This window comes from Lepidochelys kempii, unplaced genomic scaffold (genome assembly GCF_965140265.1).
Source record: "Lepidochelys kempii isolate rLepKem1 unplaced genomic scaffold, rLepKem1.hap2 scaffold_54, whole genome shotgun sequence".
Lineage (NCBI taxonomy): Eukaryota > Metazoa > Chordata > Testudines > Cheloniidae > Lepidochelys > Lepidochelys kempii.
The window spans coordinates 832,381-853,598 of NW_027333639.1; the positions used below are offsets into that span (position 1 = coordinate 832,381).

At 53.8% G+C, this 21,218-nt stretch overlaps 1 protein-coding gene and 1 non-coding gene across 2 annotated transcripts in view; both read right to left on the bottom strand.

The window, feature by feature from the left end:
• Positions 1-6,558: 6,558 nt before the first annotated feature.
• TRNAN-GUU (transfer RNA asparagine (anticodon GUU)) lies at positions 6,559-6,632 on the bottom strand. Its single transcript has one exon. It is a non-coding gene; the product is annotated as a tRNA-Asn (tRNA).
• Positions 6,633-11,939: 5,307 nt separating this feature from the next.
• The window catches only part of LOC140904634 (C-type lectin domain family 2 member D-like), a 47,744-nt gene continuing 38,465 nt past the window's right edge, over positions 11,940-21,218 (bottom strand). Inside the window, exons 4-6 of the mRNA XM_073327036.1 lie at positions 14,594-14,781; positions 13,743-13,843; positions 11,940-12,093 (exon numbers count right to left, since the gene is read on the bottom strand). Of these exons, the coding sequence (XP_073183137.1) occupies positions 11,940-12,093; positions 13,743-13,843; positions 14,594-14,781 (443 nt within the window). The remainder of the gene's footprint in view (positions 12,094-13,742; positions 13,844-14,593; positions 14,782-21,218) is intronic.

Genomic DNA, 21,218 nt, shown 5'->3' on the forward strand with positions numbered 1-21,218 from the left:
ACCTCCATGAATTTCATCATCCTTCCCTCACAGCGTGTTCTACAGCCCCTTGCCTACTACTCAGCTAGGCTTCGATGAATGGGTCTGGAGTCGCCTGGATCACTTTTTTATCTGACACTAGGTGGGGAAGAAGAGCCTCACCAGCTCTATAAAACCAGCTGGGGGAAGGCTGGGAGCAACAGGTATCAGAATAAGCTAGACCCGGGCTTCTCAAACTTTTGGTTTTGCTGGCCCCACTTTGAAAGTATTTCAGGCTATGACAACCCCCGACCCCCAAACAGTCATAGCAAGTTACTGTACGGACTCATAGAAACATACACACGGTATTGCCACCCTTACTTCTGGGCTGCTATGGGTGGGGCACTGACCTCAGAGCTGGGCAGCTGGAGAGGGGCAGCTGTTGTAGCCCTCTTCCCCTCCTGCCCCCGTCCCCTGAGAATATTTTTGTGATCTCTTGACCCCCCCCTCACTGCACCATAGCTTTGCAACCCCCTTTTGGGTCAGGACTCCCAGTTGGACAAATGCCGAGCGAGACAATCTCAAACCATGAACTAGTTCCCAGGCAACCCCTGCGAGATGCTTGCTCTACCTTCGGTTCCTGACCCCTCCAGGAGCCGAGTGCATCTCCCCCAGCTTCAGGCAGAGCTCAGAGCAGAGTCAGCAGCAGCAGCCCCTCCCCGGCGAGAGCTCCAAGCGAAGGCAGGGGCCTGGCAGAGAGAGGAGAGGGACACAGGCAGGTCAGAGGAGGGGTGGAAGGTGGATCCCACCTCAGGAGATTTAACAGAGAGAGGAAAGCGGGGCTGTGAGAGCACAGAACAGAGACACCCCCCAGGAAATCCCCCCACCCCAGACACCAAGATCCCGGCCTGGGAGAGGGGTTCACTCCCCAACACTTACTCACGACAGCTGCAGCAAGAGGTCCCTGTGGGGCGGGAGGAGCTTCCACCCCGCTCCGGCTGGCTGGATCTGGAGAGAGAGAGAGAACAGGGAGAGGAGAGTGTGGTGAGGAGTTGGTGCCCAGGGGTCCCCCTGCCCCGCTCCTAGCTCTGGACCCCCCTTGCAGAGGTATCTGTGGGTGTGTTCAGGGAAGGGCCGGGGGCTCTGCTCCACCAGGGCTGAGAGCGTCAGAGCAAAGCGACTGTAAAACCACTGAGTATTTTCAATGTTGCCTCACCCTGAATGTCACTGATCCCCCAGTTTATAATGCGTCTCCCCGGCCACTTCTCTTGCTAATTTGAACTTCAGGGAACACATCAAATCTCTCTCCTGTCCCCCACAGCTGATGGGTATGGGCCACTGCCAGGGCCCTCTACACTGGGGTTAACATCTGGATCCTGGCGAAGCTGGTTCTAGCCCATGTGGCCAACCCCCAGTGACCAAAAATCACAAGTCAGAGCCCCCCAAAACCATCAGATTGGCTTAAACAAGAGGAGATTTTGAAAACAATTTTGGGTTCTGTTCTTGATCTCCTGGTGGTGCAGCCTTTAGGGGTCACCTTTTCAAGCTTTTCTCCCCAGCCAGGAGGGCTAGAACAAGAAAAACTTCCGACAAAAATGGCCAACCCCGCCAAAATCTTCAGAAAAAATTAGTTCAGAATGATTGAAAACAGAACAATTTTTGGTTTTTGAATTTTCCAAGAAGACCCTGAATGTTTTCTATTAAAGCCGACACTTTCCACAAAAACTTGCCTTTAATCAAACACCCAATTTTTCCTAAAAAAAAAAAAAAAAAAAAGTCAATGGAACCATTTCAGTCAACTCGTTACAGCTGCTCTGAAATCCCTCATCCCTCCCACCCCAGTTCCCACAACCTCCCCCCCAACTCCAGCCCCTGCACCCATTGCACACACAGCTGCGCCCCCTGCCTGGCCAAAGGGCCCCTTCCCTGCCCCCCAAAGAGCAACTGCAGCAGATCCCAATGGGGGGATCCGCACAGGGACCAGCCAGCTGCACCTGCTGCCGCTCAGCCCTGCAGGGTCCGTGTTTAGCCTCTCCCCGTCCCCTTCCTTGGCAGAGAAGTGCGGTACCTGGGGCTGTGCCAGGCCCATCCTGCCATGAAGATGCCCTGTGGGCTGCGGTGCCCTGGCAGAGGGAGAAGCTGCTGGATCCATCTGGGCTCCGGGCGAGCGCTGGGTTGGGATCAGGCCCCTCTGGGGTGGCTCAGCAGCTGGTTTGCAGGGCTGGTCACCTCCTGGCCCCATGCAGATTGTCTGAACGTGGCAAGCTTCTCTCTAAGGGGAGCTCGGACAGTTCCTCCCAGACCTGTCAGTCACGACATTGCCTCCATGGTTTAGAACCGGTTGTGGGGTCCCCGTATCAGGATTCCCCCCTTATATCCCCTCACCCTGGAGGGACCAGATGGAGGGATCTCACTTCAGTCCTTGGCCCTGGCCTGCTGGGATCCCTCAGGCACGTGGTGACATTCACTCGTGTTCATCCACTCCCCACTTACAGGATTGTGACCAGTGGTGTCTCGCCCAAGCACCCCTGTCCCAATGCCACCCCAATGGGCTCCGGAGCTGTTGCCCCTCCATTCCCCACCCAGTTCTCTGGCTTCATACCCTCTCCCATGCTCCTGGTGTCACGCCCCACAATCTGCTTGGCTGAGAATTCATTCCCAGTGCTTCCAGCCCAGGGTCCTTGTCCCTCCCTTCCCACTAGCCAGCCTGGGACAGGGGCAGCAGCTACCCCTGCAGCCCCACCAGCCGGAGCAAAACGGAGAACACGAGAGGCAAAAGCGCGTGCGTCTCCTTTTAGGGTTGTGCCTCCAGCCCAAGAACCAAATGGATTATCCAGTGGTTCTCCAACTTTTGTCCTGGTGACCCCTTCCACACAGCAAGCCTCTGAGTGCAACCCCCCTCCCCCGCCGTTATACATTAAAACACACTTTAATATATTTAACACTGTTATAATGGCTGGGGATGAAGCAGGGTTTGGGGGTGGAGGCTGACAGCTCATGACCCCCACATAATAACCTCACGACCCCCAGTTTGAGAACCCCTGGACTACACTGAGCATGCACAGACAGAGAGCCAGAGGGTTGAAAGGCCGCTGGGATGGACAAGACTTGTGGGGCTCCGAGATACTGTCTCCCCCCACCCCCACCCCGCCACCCCGCAGCAGTGTGAATTCAGCTCCAACCAGGGGCAGGAATCTGAAATCAGTGAAACAGCAAAGACTTCATGCAGGCAGCGGTCCGGCTTGCCAGGCAGGGACAGTCCTTCCCTTCCAGGACGTGGGCATCAGCAAAACTCAAGCATCAGAAACCTGGGAATTACAGAGTTACGGTCCATGCCCAGGCAACCTCAACTCTGCTCCCTGGAGCAGGCAATAGGCACTGGGATTATCGGCATGTACAGCGGCTGCACTCACTGTGGGACCTGTAGCTGTACTGAAGGGTGGGGCAGGTCGAGAGAGGTGATAGGCGTTAGTTTGAGGAGTGTCCGAGCTGTGACTGGGCTACGAGGAAACCAGGGGTTGCCCCCACCCCATCAAAGCGCAGGAAGCCTTGTACCTTGAGGATCCAGTCTGCCTCATTTTGTTGCAAACTTGTGTATGTTGTCTCAGTAGCAAGGCACTGGGGGGGTCTTGCCATGGGGATTGGCAGCAGTGAGGTGGGATGCCAGAGCAGGCTGTGGGTTGAATGGTGGGTAAGGGAAAGTCTAAGGTTAGATGGTATCCAGTGAGTGAGTGGGAAGTGGTTGGTACATTTCACATGTGCAGTATTGTGCAGGGATTGTGCTTAGTGTTTGAGCCCTGGGCAAGCGGAGGCAGCTCCTGCCCATGACAGTGAAAAGGCCGAGTGTGAGCGTATGTTGGACCTGTTGGGACATCACTCAGAGGGCGGAGTTACGGCTACCTGGGCACGTACCTGTATTTCCTGGCTTTTAGGTGGCTGAGATTTGCTGATCTCGATATTCTGGAACTGCTCCATTCATGGCCATGGATATTCTCATCCCCACTGCTGGAGAGCCTGGGATATGCATCAAGCGTGCCCGGACTCAGCTCCTCACCCTGGTGTCAGCAGTGTGTTCTTGGTGCATGCTCCCAGTATGCCTGTTCTCCGCTCCACACCCACAGTGGTAGGGCTTCCCCACATACTGGCTCACAGGGGGTGCAGGAAGAGGTGCTCAGACACCCACAGAGGGGCAGAGACCCACAGAGCCCAGCTCACATGAGGGGGTCGAGGATCATTGGGAGGGAGGAGGCACAGGACCCTCCCTCAAAAGCAATGGCCCCCCAGAACCATGTTCACATGAGGATGGAGGTCACAGAGGGTGGGGTCAGAACTATAGAGTTGGCCAGGGCCCTCCCTCCTCCCCCAGATCCTGCCACTCGCACAAGGGACAGGCACACATGGGAAGTTTTAGGGAAACAGGCTCAGACTCCTCAAGGACAGGCCAAGGCCTTCCAGCTCCCAGATCCCATGGGGGTGTCAGCCATATATGGGCTGGGAGGTGCCAGATCACGACCCACACACCTCTGCTCCTATTCTCCCCCAGTCCCCATCCCTCTCCCCCACTCCTCCCTTCTCAGTGCCCCACCCCACCTAGCCCCCAACCTCAACCCCTCTCTGCCCCTATTCCCAGCCACTCTTCCGTCCTTCTCACCTTCCGCTCCCAGCAAGCATTTGCATGTGGAATTCATTGTCATTTCAAAGACAGGGTTAGCACCTTCTGAGTATTCTGCTGTATTTGGATTAAGTTTCCCCAAAATAAATAATAATAATAATAAAAACCCTTGGAGAGAGGCAGATTAGAGCAAGATGCCTCCTTTTTTTAAGATACAGATTTCCTACCAAGGCTTGGATTTGAACTCCTAAGAGCATACGACCTCCCACACTGGGTCAGCCCAAAGGTCCATCCAGCCCAGTGTCCTGTCTTCCGACAGTGGCCAGGGCCAGGTGCCCCAGAGGGAATGAATAGAACAGGGAATCATCAAGTGATCCATCCCCTCTTGCCCATTCCCAGTGTCTGGCAAAGGCTAGGGACACCATACCTGCCCATCTTGGCTCATAGCCATGGATAGACCTGTCCTGCGTGAATTCATGGTGCCCGCTGCGGTTCAATGGCTGGACCATTCCCCCTGGTGTCATAACTGGCTTTCAAGCTCCTTCCCCTCTCTCCCTGCACAGGCACAGTGTGATCTGCTTGGCGTGTGAGTCTCACACCGGCTGAGCAGCCGGCCAACCTAGAATCAAAGTGGTTCATAACGTGGTCATTTGATCTCCCCGAAAGGGCTGGGGGATGCCCTGCACTCTGCTGGGAGAACTTTCAGCCATCTAAAAAAAGAACAGGAGGACTTGTGGCACCTTAGAGACAAACACATTTATCTGAGCATAAGCTTTCAGGAGCTACAGCTCACTGCATCGGATGCATTTAAAATCCTGGTGCAGTGATCTCAGCCCTGGCTGTAAGGAAAGCAGGTCAGGTTGGGGGCTTTGTTTGGGGGAGGAGGGGATCTCAGAAATCCCTTGTCCAAATGGCTCTGTGGGCCCCCCCCCGAGGCACACAAACTGTCAAGGCTCCAAGTCAGTGGGTGGATTTCAGAGCAGGCAGGAGATCGGTGCTTCAGGCAGAGAGCTGGCGCTTTGCTAGAATAAAATCTCTTTAGCTGCCCTCCACTTAGATCCCGTCCTTCAGCGCCTCGTCCCCAGGGCTCGCTTGGGACTCCAAGTGAGGGTCAGACCCAGACCCCCCACATGGCGGGCTGAGACACACGACGCTGCCAGGACGGCAGTTCAGAGGGTGTGTTAGGACACTTTGGCCCATCAGTTAAAAGACAAAGAAACAAAGTCTGTCCTGGGGACCAACAGAGACGTCTTCCCTCACGACAAGGAAAAACCACTTTCCCTTCAACCCCAAAACAATCCGCGTTCGTGATTTGCTGCCCAGCAGCGGAGTTCTTGTCTCGGGAGGCAACTTCAGCTCCTGCAGGTTACCCGCCTATTTTGCCCCCCTTAACCCTCCTTCCATCTGGTCAGCGCACAGCCCCCTCCCCAATAGACCCCGCCCGCCCCCTCCCTCCGCCATCTGGTCAGCGCACAGCCCCCTCCCCAATAGACCCCGGGTTCCCCAGTGTGATCGATGCACCCACCCAGCTCTTCTCCTCCCCCCCAACCCGGCACCTCCCTGCTCACCCCCTCCCCGTTCCATGCACAACACCAGCCCCTCCTCACCTGCTGGTGGAGACCCCCAGCCCCTGATCGCTCCGCGGGCAGTCGGAGCCCGGCTCGCAGCTCGCCCAGGCTCGTGTCCCCTGGAGCCAGAGCCCCCCCGGGGAGCGGGCTCAGAGCGACCCCGGCGGGCAGGCAGAGGGAGCAGCGAGGGGACGGGCTGCCCCACCGGGAGCCGCCAGGCTCGGGGAGAGGGTCCCACGGCTGCAGCCCCGCTCTGCTGGGCAGGTCAGCAACACCGAAGGGAAACGCACCCAGCTGTCTGTCCCCAGGGAGCGGGCGAAGAGCAGAGGCTCCAGCCGGTCAGGATCCCGCAGCACTCCCCGCTCTTGTGTCGCTGCCTCCCGGGCTTATGGCTATCCCTACCCCACCAAAGCAGGTCCGCGTCCCTGGGTGGGCTCGAACCACCAACCTTTCGGTTAACAGCCGAATGCACTAACCGATTGTGCCACAGAGACTGGGCAGCCAGGCCCCAGGCAGGGAGCAAGCGGCCATAGCCAGCTGCTGGGGAGAGCCCGGCTGGGGAGGGGCGGCAGCCCAGTCCCCCCCACACTCGGTTTTCCGGGGCAGTGGAAGTACTTAAAAGTGTGTGTGTTGGGGGGGGGGGAACCACTGGTGCCCGAACCTTGGGCCCCGCCCCCTGCACCACCCTTTCCCCTGAGGCCCCACCCCCTCGCTCCTCCCCCCCACCTTACAATGTGGAAATGGGAAGACAGGCGCTGGGAGGGGTGTGTGTCTGTCTGTCTGTCTCCTTCTCTCCCCAGCTTGCGGAGGGGCTCTGACCCACCCCATCCCTTCCTCTCCCTCCCCCCAAGTTGCCTTTTGCCCCCTCCCCCAATACTAAAACAGACAAGTTCTTATAATAAAAAAAGGGACTAGGGCCCCCCCCTTGAGCTGCTGGGGGCCCCAAGTAATTGCTTAGGCTGAGTCTCTCTGTGTATACCCAGGGCTCTGAGTGTAGGTAGCCCAGCCCGGCACATGTGCCTCAGTCTCCCCGTACCCTGCACCACCACCTCCAGCTGTTGAAACTGAACTCACCTGGGCCTGGGCCCCCCTGCCGCCCTGCCCCGGAACTGTACACCCTTCTCTGCCCCGGCCCTGCTGGCTCCCCCTGGGGACGACACTACTCTTCCTGGTTCCACACCGGCTGGGCCATGGAGCTGCCCCCACAAGAGTACCCCCACCTCAAGATCAGGAAAGACTGTGACCAGTGAGGATCTCTGGGCGCTGACCCCGCTGAGCTGAGCCCTGGCCGGTGCAGCTTGCCCGGCACTGTGCGGATCCCCCGATGGGTCTCCGGGGGCACAAAGGAGCCAGGCAGGGGGCACAGCAGTGTGTGCAACGGGGGTGGGCTGAGGCTGCAGCTGGACTTGGGGAGAAATGTGGGGAGGGGGGTTCCCTGGTATATTTAACAAGAGGTTAACATGTGTCCAACTTTTTTTGAGGGAAAATTTTGCTCTGGGCGAAGGATTTGGGCTGTAGTTACGTAACCCCTCTTCCAGGTGGTGTCGGCAGCAACAAGGGTGCGGTTTAGTTTCCAGGGGTTCCCCTTAACAACTCAAAACAGAACCAGCTCAAGCCCCCAGCCAGTAATCTGAGAAAACTAAACACCTCCGGGGGCACATCTACGAGGCAACACTTTCCCCCTCATCAGCATGGAGTCTGTGTAGTAGAACAAAAATACCCTGACTTCTATTAAAAGTTCTCACCTCTGCCTGAAGGGGAGAGTTAACCACAAAGGAAAGGAGCACAGGAGACATGCACGGCAAAGCAGAGCACGGAGAGGAGCAAAGGAATCCTTTGCAAAGGGATTTCCTGTCTTGCACCCACCCAACCATCACAAAAGTTCTCTTGCTCGACCCTGTTCCATTGGGGTTGGGCTTCCCTCCCCTCCAGGTTAGGTGACCCAGGTTAGGGCAACAAAAATGATTAGGGGTCTAGAACACATGACTTATGAGGAGAGGCTGAGGGAGCTGGGATTGTTTAGCCTGCAGAAGAGAAGAATGAGGGGGGATTTGATAGCTGCTTTCAACTACCTGAAAGGGGGTTCCAAAGAGGATGGCTCTAGACTGTTCTCAATGGTAGCAGATGACAGAACGAGGAGTAATGGTCTCAAGTTGCAGTGGGGGAGGTTTAGATTGGATATTAGGAAAAACTTTTTCACTAAGAGGGTGGTGAAACACTGGAATGCGTTACCTAGGGAGGTGGCGGAATCTCCTTCCTTAGAGGTTTTTAAGGTCAGGCTTGACAAAGCCCTGGCTGGGATGATTTAACTGGGAATTGGTCCTGCTTCGAGCAGGGGGTTGGACTAGATGACCTTCAGGGGTCCCTTCCAACCCTGATATTCTATGATTCTATGATTCTGTGACCCAGAGCTGGGAGGCAGAAGCAGAGTATAATCCACATTACACCAGGAGGCTGCGGGACTCAGATACACCTCCAACACACAGTTCCTCGTCTGCTTCCTTCTGACTTCTAGGGAGTTGCACTTTCTCTAAACCAGCTGTAACTTACTGCCCATTCTCCCCTTTTATGGCTCATGATAGCTGGTGTTTTTCTTAAAACCCCAGCTCCTAGAGTCCTGTGAGCAGGCCAGAATCTCAGTTCTCATGGTTTTCTTAGGGAGGGCAGACAAAATAAAGTCTTTAACCCTTGCAGAGCATGCTAGAAACCATGACAGCCAAAGGCTCGCAAACCAGGAAATAAAAAACTCTGCATTTAGTATTTTAAGTCTCATGATTTTTGAGTGGGTCTCACAGTTTTGAGGCCCGACTCATTTTGAACTCTTGCGTTTATCAATACAGAAATTATCTAACCCCCCCCCTCTCTCTCTCTGTCACACACACACGCATCACTTAGTCTTACACACCTGCTGTGGGTGCTGACTCCCTGGGTGCAGGAAGAGGGGGCGCGAGGGTGAGGCCTTGGGGGAAGGGGCAGAGTGGGGATGGGCCATGGGACAAATCAAACTTCCCAAGAGCCTGTCTGTGTCCAATATAGTTTTAAGGGGCTCCTACCTCCCCTCTCCTGTCATGGCTCTTAAAACCAACTGAGAATCTGAACCATCTGCTGCCCAGGGCCCTGGGGTGAGCGGAGCTAATGCCAACCGCAGTATGGCCTGATACGGCCTGCACCCTATTTGTGAGACGAAGGGTGAGAATTTTCACCGGGAGTGGGCTCAAGACACTGCTGGGTAGCAGGCCCGGTACAGCCAACCAGAAATCCCCCCTATCATCACTGGGGTTGGGTCCAGGCGAGCAAGGAAAAGAGAGACGTCTGGTGCACCCCCCTCCTTGCATTGCAGGCTGACATACGCGGTGGAGTGTGAACTACCGCCCTGCACCGCCTCACATACTTGATTTGCCACGGCTTTCATGGGACGGTGGAGGTTGATGCTTCCCTAAACCCTCGGGATACAACTTTCCGACTCTCTTTTCCCCTCCCGCAGCCACTCACACGCTAAACCCACTGAAAGTAGCAAACACTGAAAACCCATTGCAGGCAGCCTAGCTCCGGGCAAGCAGCAGGAATGGGACAGAAGGGCAGAAGCTCACGTGTTCTCCTCGCCCCTGGCAGAATGCCTTGTGCGGGCTGTACCTGGGGGGTGCAGGGGTGGAATGAGCTGGGGACGTGTGCCCGTTTGAGCGATTCATAGCAGGCAAACGAGGCACCTTTGGGGGAGCCTTGTCCAGGCCTGCCATGGGTCAGCTCTCTCAAACCACCACCCCTGGCAGCGCAGGCCTGACCTTCCAGCCCCCTGCAGGCCTCGCTCTCTGTGTACAGGTTAGCGATCAACATCCCCAAAGCCTCTGAGCGTCCCTCGGGAGTGCTCAGCCCGTTCCGCTGAGCACACGCAGAACTGTGACTCTAATCCCACAGGCGCGGTCCACAGCAGCTTGTAAGATTCAATTCAGGCCAACCACTCTATTGAGAACCCAGCACTTAGATATACAGAAAACAGGAACGAGTTTATCATCAAAGAACAGAGATGCAAGCGAGAGTGAATAAATAAATACTGGAAAGTAATGGTTACATAGAAAACCAAATCCTCACACTTTCTAGAACCGGGGTTCTCACAAATTTTTGGCAGCCTCAGCATGCGGCTCTGACAATACTTAACTAACTGTAGGAAAAACAAACAAATAAATTACATGTGCATATTTACATAGGGATTTTTTGCAGACTCAATAATAAATATAAGGTACAGTTGTGTCCTATCTTTACTGGACCTAAACACAGAACAAACCAGTGCTTTGCACAGTCTTGTCTTTTTTGTTGTTCTTTTGCTTTTTCGGTCAAAGTTGATAATAGTAACAACAAAATCTGAGCTGTTGCTGTTGTCTTTTCAGCTTGGTTTTTGCATCATTTAACAGCTTGCGCCTCTGAAACTCACCGTGGTAATTTGGTTCAATTTCCCTTGCACGAGTGCTGTAGGGACGTTGCACGACATACATTTCAATTTGATGAATTTCTCTCGCACACTGCAACTTGCTCAGAAACGGAATCGGGTGGCGTCAGAAACACAGGAAACTACCTTTCCCCCTGGTGCTGAAGTGTTCCTTTTTCTTTCTATGTTTTGCTTTTCTTCGCAGAAGGTCCCAGGGGACCGAACTGCTGTCACATTCAAGGTCATGTTCTGGCACTAGATTATTTGAAATATTTTCTGATACCAAGTCACATTTTTAACTCTTTCACCTCCCCCGCCCCCATGAACAATCGCAACCTACACAAACACCACGCAGTGAGATGGCCCATAGCCACTTACAGAGCTACAGTAACATGAGATGTGAATACAGTGCTTAGAGGTCTATAAAATCATGAGTGGTGAGGAGAAAGTGACTAAGGAAAAGCTATTTACTTGTTCCCATAACACAAGAACTAGGGGCCACCAAATGAAATTAATGGGCACCAGATTTAAAACAAATAACAGGAAGTTCTTCTTTACACAGGGCACAGTCAACCTGTGGAACTCCTTGCCTGAGGAGGTTGTGAAGGCTAGGACTATAACAGGGTTTAAAAGAGAACTGGATAAACTCATGGAAGTTAAGTCCATGAATGGCCATTAGCCAGGATGGGTAAGGAATGGTGTCCCTAGCCTCTGTTTGTCAGAGGGTGAAGATGGATGGCAGGAGAGAGATCACTTGATCATTGCCTGTTAGGTTCACTCCCTCTGGGGCACCTGGCGTTGGCCGCTGTCGGCAGACAGGATACTGGGCTGGATGGACCTTTGCTCTGACCCAGTCTGGCCCTTCTTATGTTCTTAGCCAAAGAATACACTTTGCAACTTCAAAGAAAACCACACCGATGTAGCTCAGCTCTGCCGGCATGGTACTATGTAAAAGGGAGCGCGCATTAGGATTTATGGCATTTAGAAGGCACCTTTAATACCTAACATCTCAACGATTGTTGGGGCACTTTGGAGGCTCTTGTGGCTGCAAAACAATCAGCTGGTGGCTGCATTTGAGAAATGCTGTTCTGGAGTCTAAACGAACAAGGCCTTCCCTTCTCTCATTTCCCCAGCGTGTGGCTGAGACTCCTTCTCATGAGATCACTCCCTCTCAGCTGCAGAGAAAAGCTTGACAATGTGACCCTGAGTTTAAAGGTTCAAAAGCAGAAGGCACATATGAAGAATCCATAGTTTAAATGAGACACACTTATTGCTTGAGGGCCCCACTGCCTGATTTTGAGATCCTGGCCAGGCTGACGAATGGGGACTTGGCTCGTTCAAGTAGGTGTGAGTTGGATCAGTGTCATTTCTAGGAGTCTCATTTCGAGCCCCCTTCCAGTGCAGTCTCTTTTCCCATCACATACACCTCAGGTTTACTACAGATCCACCGTCTTTCCATGTAGCACCGTGAGCTGCTGACCCCTTTCTCCTCGTTCAGATACGCGCAGTCACCTCCTCCTCTTATCTGAAACCTGCAACACAGAAGCCAGGGAGCTGCAGTCAGGCAGAGGCTGGGCATTTCACACCAGTCCCAGCCAGGGGAGCCGTTCTCCACAGTGCAGGCCTGAGTGCGGAGCAGCTACTCTCCCAGACCCTCAGGAGCAGAGCTCAGGACAGCGGGGGCTTTGCAGAACCGCTGACTGTTCGTGACCCTCTATGCTGAGCAGCCCACAGGGGTGCTGGAGAATGGAAAGTCCCCAGCAGGATGGAGAGAATTTGTTAGACTGATTGTCAAAAGGGACCGGTCCTCTAACAAGAGGGGCAGACCATCACCAGAACCAGACGACCAAGCAGGAAAAGCGGGGGGCAGGAGGAATCTCGCCTCCTTGAAACACACGGAGCAGAACCAAGATGAACCTGAAAGAGGAAATTGCATTCAAGGGTTTCCTTTTCCATTGATCTATAACTCCTGAGCTTTCCATTGGGGATGGGAGAAAAAGAGAGTGTTGAAGAAGTTCCTTTGTGAAAGCATGTGTGCCTTGTTTGTAATCCTCACGTGACCCTCCCAGAGTTCCTCTGGAGTGGAGGGTGGAGTTCTAGGGACAACATGCCTCTCGGGAGGTTTGGGAGGGTTCAGACCTGGTTTTGGGTCCTACAGCAGCTGATCTGCAGGGTCCCACATCCTAAGGAGGGAACCAGACAGGGAGTCCGTACCCCAGGAGACGGCCACAGAGGCCCGAACTCGGGACAGTGTCTGGTGGCTATTCAGACCCAGTGAGGCTGGAAGCAGGTGGGATCCAAAGGTTGGGTCCAATACAGCAGAATGGGGACTGTCCATTGGGGAGCCCTGACCCAGCGCCATAACAGCCTGAGTTTTCAAAGTACTGAAGTAACCCAGACCAGGGAAGTGGGGGGTCTCCACCCCCCTCTAATGGCTGGCCTGCATAAGAGCTTTATCAATCGGGGGGGGGGTTTCAGTTAAAGAAGTGGATTCTTTCGCTCCTATGGCAGAGGCTCATGCTTCTAGTGCTGAATTCCGGGGTTCAAACCCTGCTCCCAGCTCAAGGTTTTGTGATCACACTTGGAGCCCACTGAAACCCATCGCGGGGTGTTGGTTGGGCAGCCATCACTACTGTACCCCGTTCCCGTGGGAGCCCCAGGCGTCCAGCACCTGTGAACCGCAGGCTCCTTTAACATCGGTGCCTTGCTGCGGATTCAGAGGCCTCACCAGCCAAGTCACTCAAACCTGCCGGCTGCAATCCCCAGCGGGACCTGCACCTGCCATGCACTGCTCGGCATGCTGCCCTCTCTAGCGGCCACTGTTAACCTGAGCTCCCTGCTGCCTCCTTTCCGCAGGGGGGGTCAGACACCCCAGGGACCTTGCTGAAGAGGGCTGGGAGAGAACAGCGAGTGTCCCAGCTGAAATCCCAGCGCGCTGCGAGGGCACCTCTGGCTATGGCGGGCTCTGTCTCCGGCCCAGCACCGTGCTGCGGGGAGGAGCCGAGAGTTCAGGGACACGCCGGCTCCCATCGGTCTCCGATACACGCAGGACGCGAACGGACCAGGGTCGTGTCTGGTGGTTTCACTAGCACTGAATGGTGGATCGACCTGAGCTCAAACCGCTCAGACACCAGAATCCCCAAGCCCAGGGAATTAGTCCAGAGGGGTGAGAGAGACTCACAGGCCCTTGAATTTGGTGCCGTTGGCCCATGTCCAGGGCTGACCCTGCTCCCTCCGGAGGCCGATCCAGTCATAGACACCCTTATGGTGCAGCAGGAATGCCTTAAAGAAAGCCGAGGGACAGCAGGTATCAACCCCAGCTCCCGTGCTCCCCCCACCGCCCCTCCAGGGCTCTGTGCTGCAGAGAATCCCAGTCACATATTGAAGGGCGCTCAGTTTATTTTCGGGGGGGGGGTTCCCTTCCCTCTTGCAAAGCACAAGACCACTCGGGCAGTCTTAACCCTCCCACCGCACACAGCAGCCCCACCCCAGTGCTCCCAGTCACCCACACCCCAAGTCCCCCTGGGCTGGGGGCACCTGCTGGGTCTGAGCTCTCTGCAGAGACGTCTCTTCTCACAGAGCAGCCCCCGCTCACCACAGCAGGGTAGGAGGAGGGAGCGAGTCAAGCTGAAGTGGGAGGGGTCAATGTGACAAGTTCCCACCCCCACCCCACCCCCCCACATCCTCACCTGGCTGCTCCTTTCCCTTCCCCCAAACAGGAGCACTGGCTGGGTTCTCAGTCCCACTCCCACAGCCAGTAGATGCCTGAGCCAGCCGTGCCCTAGAGAGGGGCTGTCTCCCTATTTGGGGAGGGTTAAGCTGAGAATGGCCAATCCTCGTGATCACACCCAGACAGTAGGGCCCTGGGCCCAGCCAGGGCTGGCGTTCAGCAGCTGGAAGTTCATTCACTCCGGCCTCCCAGCACGGGAGGGGGCACAGCTGCTCCTCACCCCACAGGGGCAGAGCCCAGGTCCTACTGTAGCAGCCGCCGCTGAGCCAAGGCCAGTGTCTGGCAATTCGAAAGTCTCTCACCATTTCCTGCTCACTGTCGATCCCAACCAGGGAGGCACCCGGTGGAGAGCAGCGGCTCTGGCTGTCGGTCCAGCTCCCTTCCCTCTCTGAGAAATAGTAACATTTCCCTCGGTATCCCATCCAGCCGTCTAGGCAAGCAGGGCCAGCAGGGGGGCACAGATCAGCTGATGAAAGCTTAGATGCCAGCACTGAGAATGAGACAGTCACATGGAGGGTAAGAGTTGCACCTAGAATTGGGCATTTGACTGGTACAAAAATTGGTTAACTGACCAGTCAAATGTGCCAGATAGTGGTCAGATATTTTAAAATACCAATTTATCAGAACAGTAACAAAAAAGAGCAAGACGTCATTGTCTCCAGTAGCTTTAGCTTGATATGGATCTACTGAATTTTTTTTTTAAAATGTACTTCATTGAGTTATTTTAACTCAGAAAGCAAAGGCGAAACACTGAAACCAAGTTCTGAAAAACACCAGCCAGGCTCCAAGACGCAATCCGAAAGGCAGGCTGCCTCCTGCCCCCAGGGCTCTCGCTGGAGTATTTGACTGTGGCCAAACGAAAAGGAGGACTTGTGGCACCTTAGAGACTAACCAATTTATCTGAGCATGAGCTTTCGTGGGCTGCAGCTCACTTCATCAGAGTATAGCTCACGAAAGCTTATGCTCAAATAAATCGGTTAGTCTCTAAGGTGCCACAAGTCCTCCTTTTCTTTTGGCGAATACAGACTAACAGGGCTGCTACTCTAAAAGAAACAAAGAGGATCAATCAGCTCCACACGCTGCCAACTCATTTGCGGAGGGGTTTGGAGGCAAGGGGACCCGCTCCCCAGCCTGGCATAAGGGGCCCCTGATCTCGAGCGGGGGATGGGACTGTCTCTCACTGTGTCTCTGGGCAGCGCTCAGTACAAGACAGCCCTGACCTCAAGAGCTGAGCTCTAGGTGCTGCCATAACACTCACAGTCATTTATAAGTGACCCAACTGCGTCTCCTTCAAGGCCCGGAAAGGGTTAAATCTCACACACTGATTTTGAGTCTCTCTCTTGTTTAACCCGTCTCCTCCCGCGAGAAACAAGCCCCCACCCCCTTAAATAAACGGTGAATCACGTTCTAGCAGTGTCTGGAGTTAGTGTCTAACAGTCTGGGGCATGCAGTTCTTCTGGCACCGCACCACATGCCCACTGCCTGCCACTGAGTGAAAATCACAGCACTTTTCCAAGCCATTCACCTCCCTTTGAATACCCACAGGTTCATTCTGAAAGTTTTTTTTTTAATTTGTTTAATGAAGCCATCACAGTCTCTTTAGCACATTAATAAGCCTGATATTTCCCAGCTGCTTAGGAGAGAATCCGATCAGACTTTCTGCCCCCTTATTTATTATTATGATGATTTTGTATTACATCAGCTCTTAGGAGCCCCATGCATGGACCAGGGTTGTGCTAGGTGCTGTACAAACCCAGAACACAAAGCCAGTCCCTGCCCCTTGTGCGAGAGTGGCACTGTTAGCCCCATGCGGGATTGATGGTAGGAATCATTCCCTTTGAGGTGGGTGAGACTGGAGGAGGAAGGTAGCTGGGTCCATAAGCGTGTGCCATGAACACAGCTGTGCAGGAAAGGAACAAACCGTGGATCAGGGTTTTAAAAATCAATGTAGAATAAAGGATTAGATGAAAAGCAGATGATGCTATGAAAGGAAATGCTCTGCTACATAATGCGTAATTAGCCTGCGGAACTCATTGCCCCAGGATGTTGTTGAGGCCAAGAACTTGGCAAGATTCCCAGAATAATTTTATTTGGATGAGGTGAGTATCCAGAGTTAGATACTAAAGGTTGTTTTGGAATCACTAAAAAAATTGGGAAGGGCTATAAACCCTCATGCTTCAGGGCACGATCCAACCTAACAAGGGTCAGGAAGGAACTTGCCTTGGGAGCACTTTTCAGAATTTGTTCATGCTCTGGGAGCAGCAAGACTGGTTCTTTCTTTAGGCAGCAGGAGTGTGGGAGGGTGGGGCCAAAAACTGGCTTTACCCAGCAAGATCCAACTTACACTCGCTCCCAGGAGGGAGGAAATTCCTACCTGCTATGAGGCCACAGTTAAAGAAAACATGGATGCAGTTGCAAGAATATGAAATCAGGTCACGTAGAATATCAAGGTTGGAAGGGACCTCATCTAATCCAACCCCCTGCTCAAAGCAGGACCAATCCCCAATTTTTGCCCCAGTTCTGTAAATGGCCCCCTCAAGGATTGAACTCACAACTCTGGGTTTAGCAGGCCAATGTTCAAACCACTGACCTATCCCTCCCACCCCCTTGCCTTCTGCTGACACACATGCACTCTACATGCCTGTCTATAGAAATCTGGGGTCCATCATGTTTGCTGGAACCCCACCCCTTCCATTCCACCCCAGTTACAGATGTTTTGAGCTCCGGGTCCCGGTACAAGTGTCACACCTGTCCCATCTCTCATCAGCCTCACACACTCCACTCTCTGGGCTCCTCCTGGTCCCCTCTCTCCCAGGCCCAGATCAACAAGGTATTTGGGCTCCTGACCTCTACTGATATTATGGGACCCTGTCGCTCCCCCAGGGATGCAGAGCTGCCTGGCATCATTCACCTTCTAGCCTGGCCTGGCTCCTGGTGGAGTTAGTCCCTCCCTAGCAGAAGGGGCCGCGGCCAGGCTGGCACTGAGCCCGTCGTCACAGTGGTGGAGCGGCCCACGAGGCTAGGGCCGCGACTGCGGGCGGTGCTCGGCGCTGCTAGGGAGCCGGGCCCAGCTTGTTGTAAATGCTTTAGTAGGACATGAGGATGTTTGAATGGTTCTGTCAGCCAGGGAGTGCGCACTTTCCCCTAGAAAGAGACTGAAGTATTAATGGAAAAGCTGATTTTAAATTGCTCTTAGCGAGTGGGGCTGATTTGATCCTGGGAGCGGCTCCTAGGGAGCTGGAGGCGACGTTACGGACCCCGCCGATCGCCTTGGGATCGTTGACCCGACAGAGCCAGCTGCAAGAGCAGCCCAGCGGGCTTCAGCCGAAGCCGGGCTCTTGGCGGGACTCGCTTTTAGCCCGCTTCAAGGGCCCCCAATCCTGTGCGAGCCGGGCTCTGTTGGCCTAGGCTCGGGCTGCTTTGGCACTCCGGCGGCAGATGGAGCCATCGGCTTCTCCCCCTGCCCAGGCAATGCACCCCGCGGGGCTTCCTCATGGCAGCAAAGCCAGGCCCAGTGTCACTGGGGGGAGGTTTTCGCCTCCCTGCTCCTGCCCGTGCGAGCAGCACAAGTCTCTGTGCGCTCTGCCTTCTCCCCTGGCCGTGCTCTGCCTTTGGATTGCACCTGCTGCGGTGCTAAGGGGAGGTGCTGCTGGGGGTCAATGTGGGGCAGCAGCCGGTCACGGGGCCAGTGCCCCAGCGAAGCCCCAGCTCCAGGAGGACCCCGACAGCAGCAACGTGAAGGAGGTGGAGGAGATGGGGGGACAGGAAGAGGAGGAGATTCAGACGTGGGGATTCCTGGCCCTACCAACACCCTCCACAACCTCCCAAGGCGGGCTCCTGACCCATGAAGCCAGAGAAGGCACTTCTGGTGAGCGAACCTTTGTAAATACAATAAGGGTTTAAAAGCAAGTGTGTTTAGTGATTCATTTGCCCTGAAGACTTGGGATGCATTCACGGCCAGTACAGCTACTGGAAAAGTCTGTTCATGTGTCTGGGGACGGAGCGGGAATCCTCCAGGGACATCTCAGTGAAGCTCTGCTGGAGCTACTCTGAAAGCCTTTGCAGAAGGTTTCTGGGTGGGGCAGCCTTATTCCGTCCTCCACGATAGGACACTTTACCACGCCAAGCCAGTAGCAAGTCGTCTGGAATCACTGCAGCACAGAGCATGGCAGAGAATGCTCCTGGGTTTTGGGCGCATTCAAGCAACATTTGTCATTTATCTCTCTGTGTTAGCCTCAGGAGAGCGATATCATTCATGGTCACCTGGTTGAAATAGGGGAATTTGTTCAAGGGGACATTCAGAGGTGCCTGTTCTTGCTGAGCTGTTTGGGTGTGGCTGATGATAGCCACGCGGTGGGGCGAGGGGTGAAGCGATCATCCCAGAGAATTGGGTTGAGGGGGGGTGTGTTGTGTTGCACATCCACCTAAAAACTGCAGCCTCTCCTTTTCAGTGGCCAACCCACCAGGCATTGCTTGGTATGGGAAAGGAGGGCACCGCAGTTCGAAAGCATTCCCACATGTTATGAAGGCGGAAGAAGCCAAACTCCGCGGGCCCCTTGGGATTACTAGGGCTACCTGCAAGCCAAATTCTGGTGCCCAGCCACATGTGATGTCTCACACCAAACCAGCAGGCACTCAATATAACAGGCAAAATGTGACCTTGTATCGAAAGAACATGTGCTGTGTGGTTTGAATCGCTTGATTCACTCTGAAAGAGTCTCCCCTTTGTTCTCTAAAATGTATCTTTTTTAATTCTGCTCTCCCTTTTTTTCCTCCCACAGGTGCAAATGTTTCTACGCTCCCCCTATCATCTCCATCCCAGAGGCTATCCCAGATTAGAAGGCAAAAAATCCGCACTCGTGATGACATGTTTTCCGAGCTCATGCAGTCCTCCCGCCCCACCACAGTTGGGGAACCCCATTGCAGCAAAGCCATCCACTATGACCTGCACATTTCCCAGAGTCACTACCCTTGGTAGCAGCAGCTCAGTGATTGCGTTGGCTACTTGGATCCAGCAGCCCCCAAAGTTGATTTGCCCACTCCAAATTAATTCCCAACTGACTGGTAGCAGTCAGGCGTTGCAAGCTTCCAGAGGGCTATCGCCACTCGTTTCTCAACTGTGAGGGCTCCTCCCATCTTGGTATTCTTGCGCTTCAGAGCAGAGGAAAGCAAGTCACAAAGTTCCATGAAAGTGCCCTTACGCATGAGAAAGTTTTGCAGCCACTGGGAATCATCCCATACCTGCAACACTATGCGGTCCCACCAGTCTGTGCTTGTTTCCCAGGCCCAGAATTGGCATTCCACGGCATGAACCTGCCCCATTGCCACCAAGATGTCCAAATTGCCAGGGTCCGTGCTTTGAGAGAAGTGCGTGTCCATGTCCTCATCACTCTCGTCACCGCGCTGCCGTCGCCTCCTCGCCTGCTTTTGCAGGTTCTGCACGTACTGCAGGATAATGCGTGAGGTGTTTACAATGCTCACAATTGCAGCAGTGAGCTGAACGGGCTCCACGCTTGCAGTACTTTGGCGTCTGCACGGGTAATCCCGGAAAAAAGGCACGAAACGATTGTCTGCCGTTGCTTTCACGGAGGCAGGGAGGAAGGGAGGGGACACTGACGACATGTACCCAAAACCACCCGCAACAATGTTGGGTCCCATCAGGCATTGGGAGCTTAACCCAGAATTCCAATGGGCAATGGAGACTCCGGGGACTGGGGGTAGCTACCCACAGTGTACCGCTCCAAGAATTGATGCTCCCCACTGTACTGTGGACGCACTCCCCGATGTAATGCGCTTAGTGGGGGGACACACAATCGACGAAATAAAGTTGGTTCTGAAAAATCGACTTCTGTAAAAGCGACCTAATTTCGTTGTGTAGACATATCCTCAGTAACAAAAGTAGTCCCCCAGCCTCACTACTTAGATCTGTCCTCTCTTGGTGGATACTTTCCAAAGCCAGTCATAACGGTTGCAGTAATTTTAAGACAACTGCCAAGAATCACTCATAAGAAAGCCAGCAGGTTTTCCCAGGTTGGACTCATTTGAACTTCAGTCCCAGTGTATCTTCTATTTGTTTCCAAAATGTTCAATTCTTTTGGACTCTTGCTGAAAAAAGAGTCATAAAAAAACCATGAAATTTGTGGCTTTTTAATGTCTTGGAGATTCTGCAGCTTGTACTAGCGCTAGTTGGCGTAGATGGCCTCTACAGTGTGTGTAGGAGAGATTAGGGTGACACTTTTCTCTGAGCAGAGCTTGTACTCCACTAAGTCTTCCAGAGAAGTTTGTAGCTCCATCAAATGCACAAGCAGCCATCTCTTTGGGGTTCAGTTGACAAGCATTTAACTCTTCTAAAATGTCACAGATGCAGCTGATGTGTCTCCTATAACCTGAACATCTAGAATGCACCTACTGGCCTACCAGAGACATCAAGATAACATATGCAATGACTTAATAATTGATGCCTATTTGCATTGGTGCATTCGCCAGCCATGTATGCACATATTTTGAATATAGTGAGAGAGTTCTTCATTTTTTCAGCTCCTGAGTCTTTCCCTGTTGCACTGCATGTTTCTAGAGAGTCAGCTGAGCTTCTTGCAGAAAGATAGTGAGCATTTGCCAGTCTTGTTCAGAACCAGTGTCCAACTTCAGGATTAACAAGTGACAGTGCGCTTAACATAGGCCTCTAGTTTGTAGTGTGTGGTATCTCCTGCACAAATCCAGGTTCTCGTGTGTGTGTGTGTGTGTGTGTGTGGTTTTTGGGAGGGGGGTGAGGGGGTGAGAGAACCTGGATTTGTGCAGGAAATGGCCCAACTTGATTATCATGCACATTGTGTAAAGAGTTGTCACTTTGGATGGGCTATCACCAGCAGGAGAGTGAATTTGTGTGGGGGGGTGGAGGGTGAGAAAACCTGGATTTGTGCTGGAAAT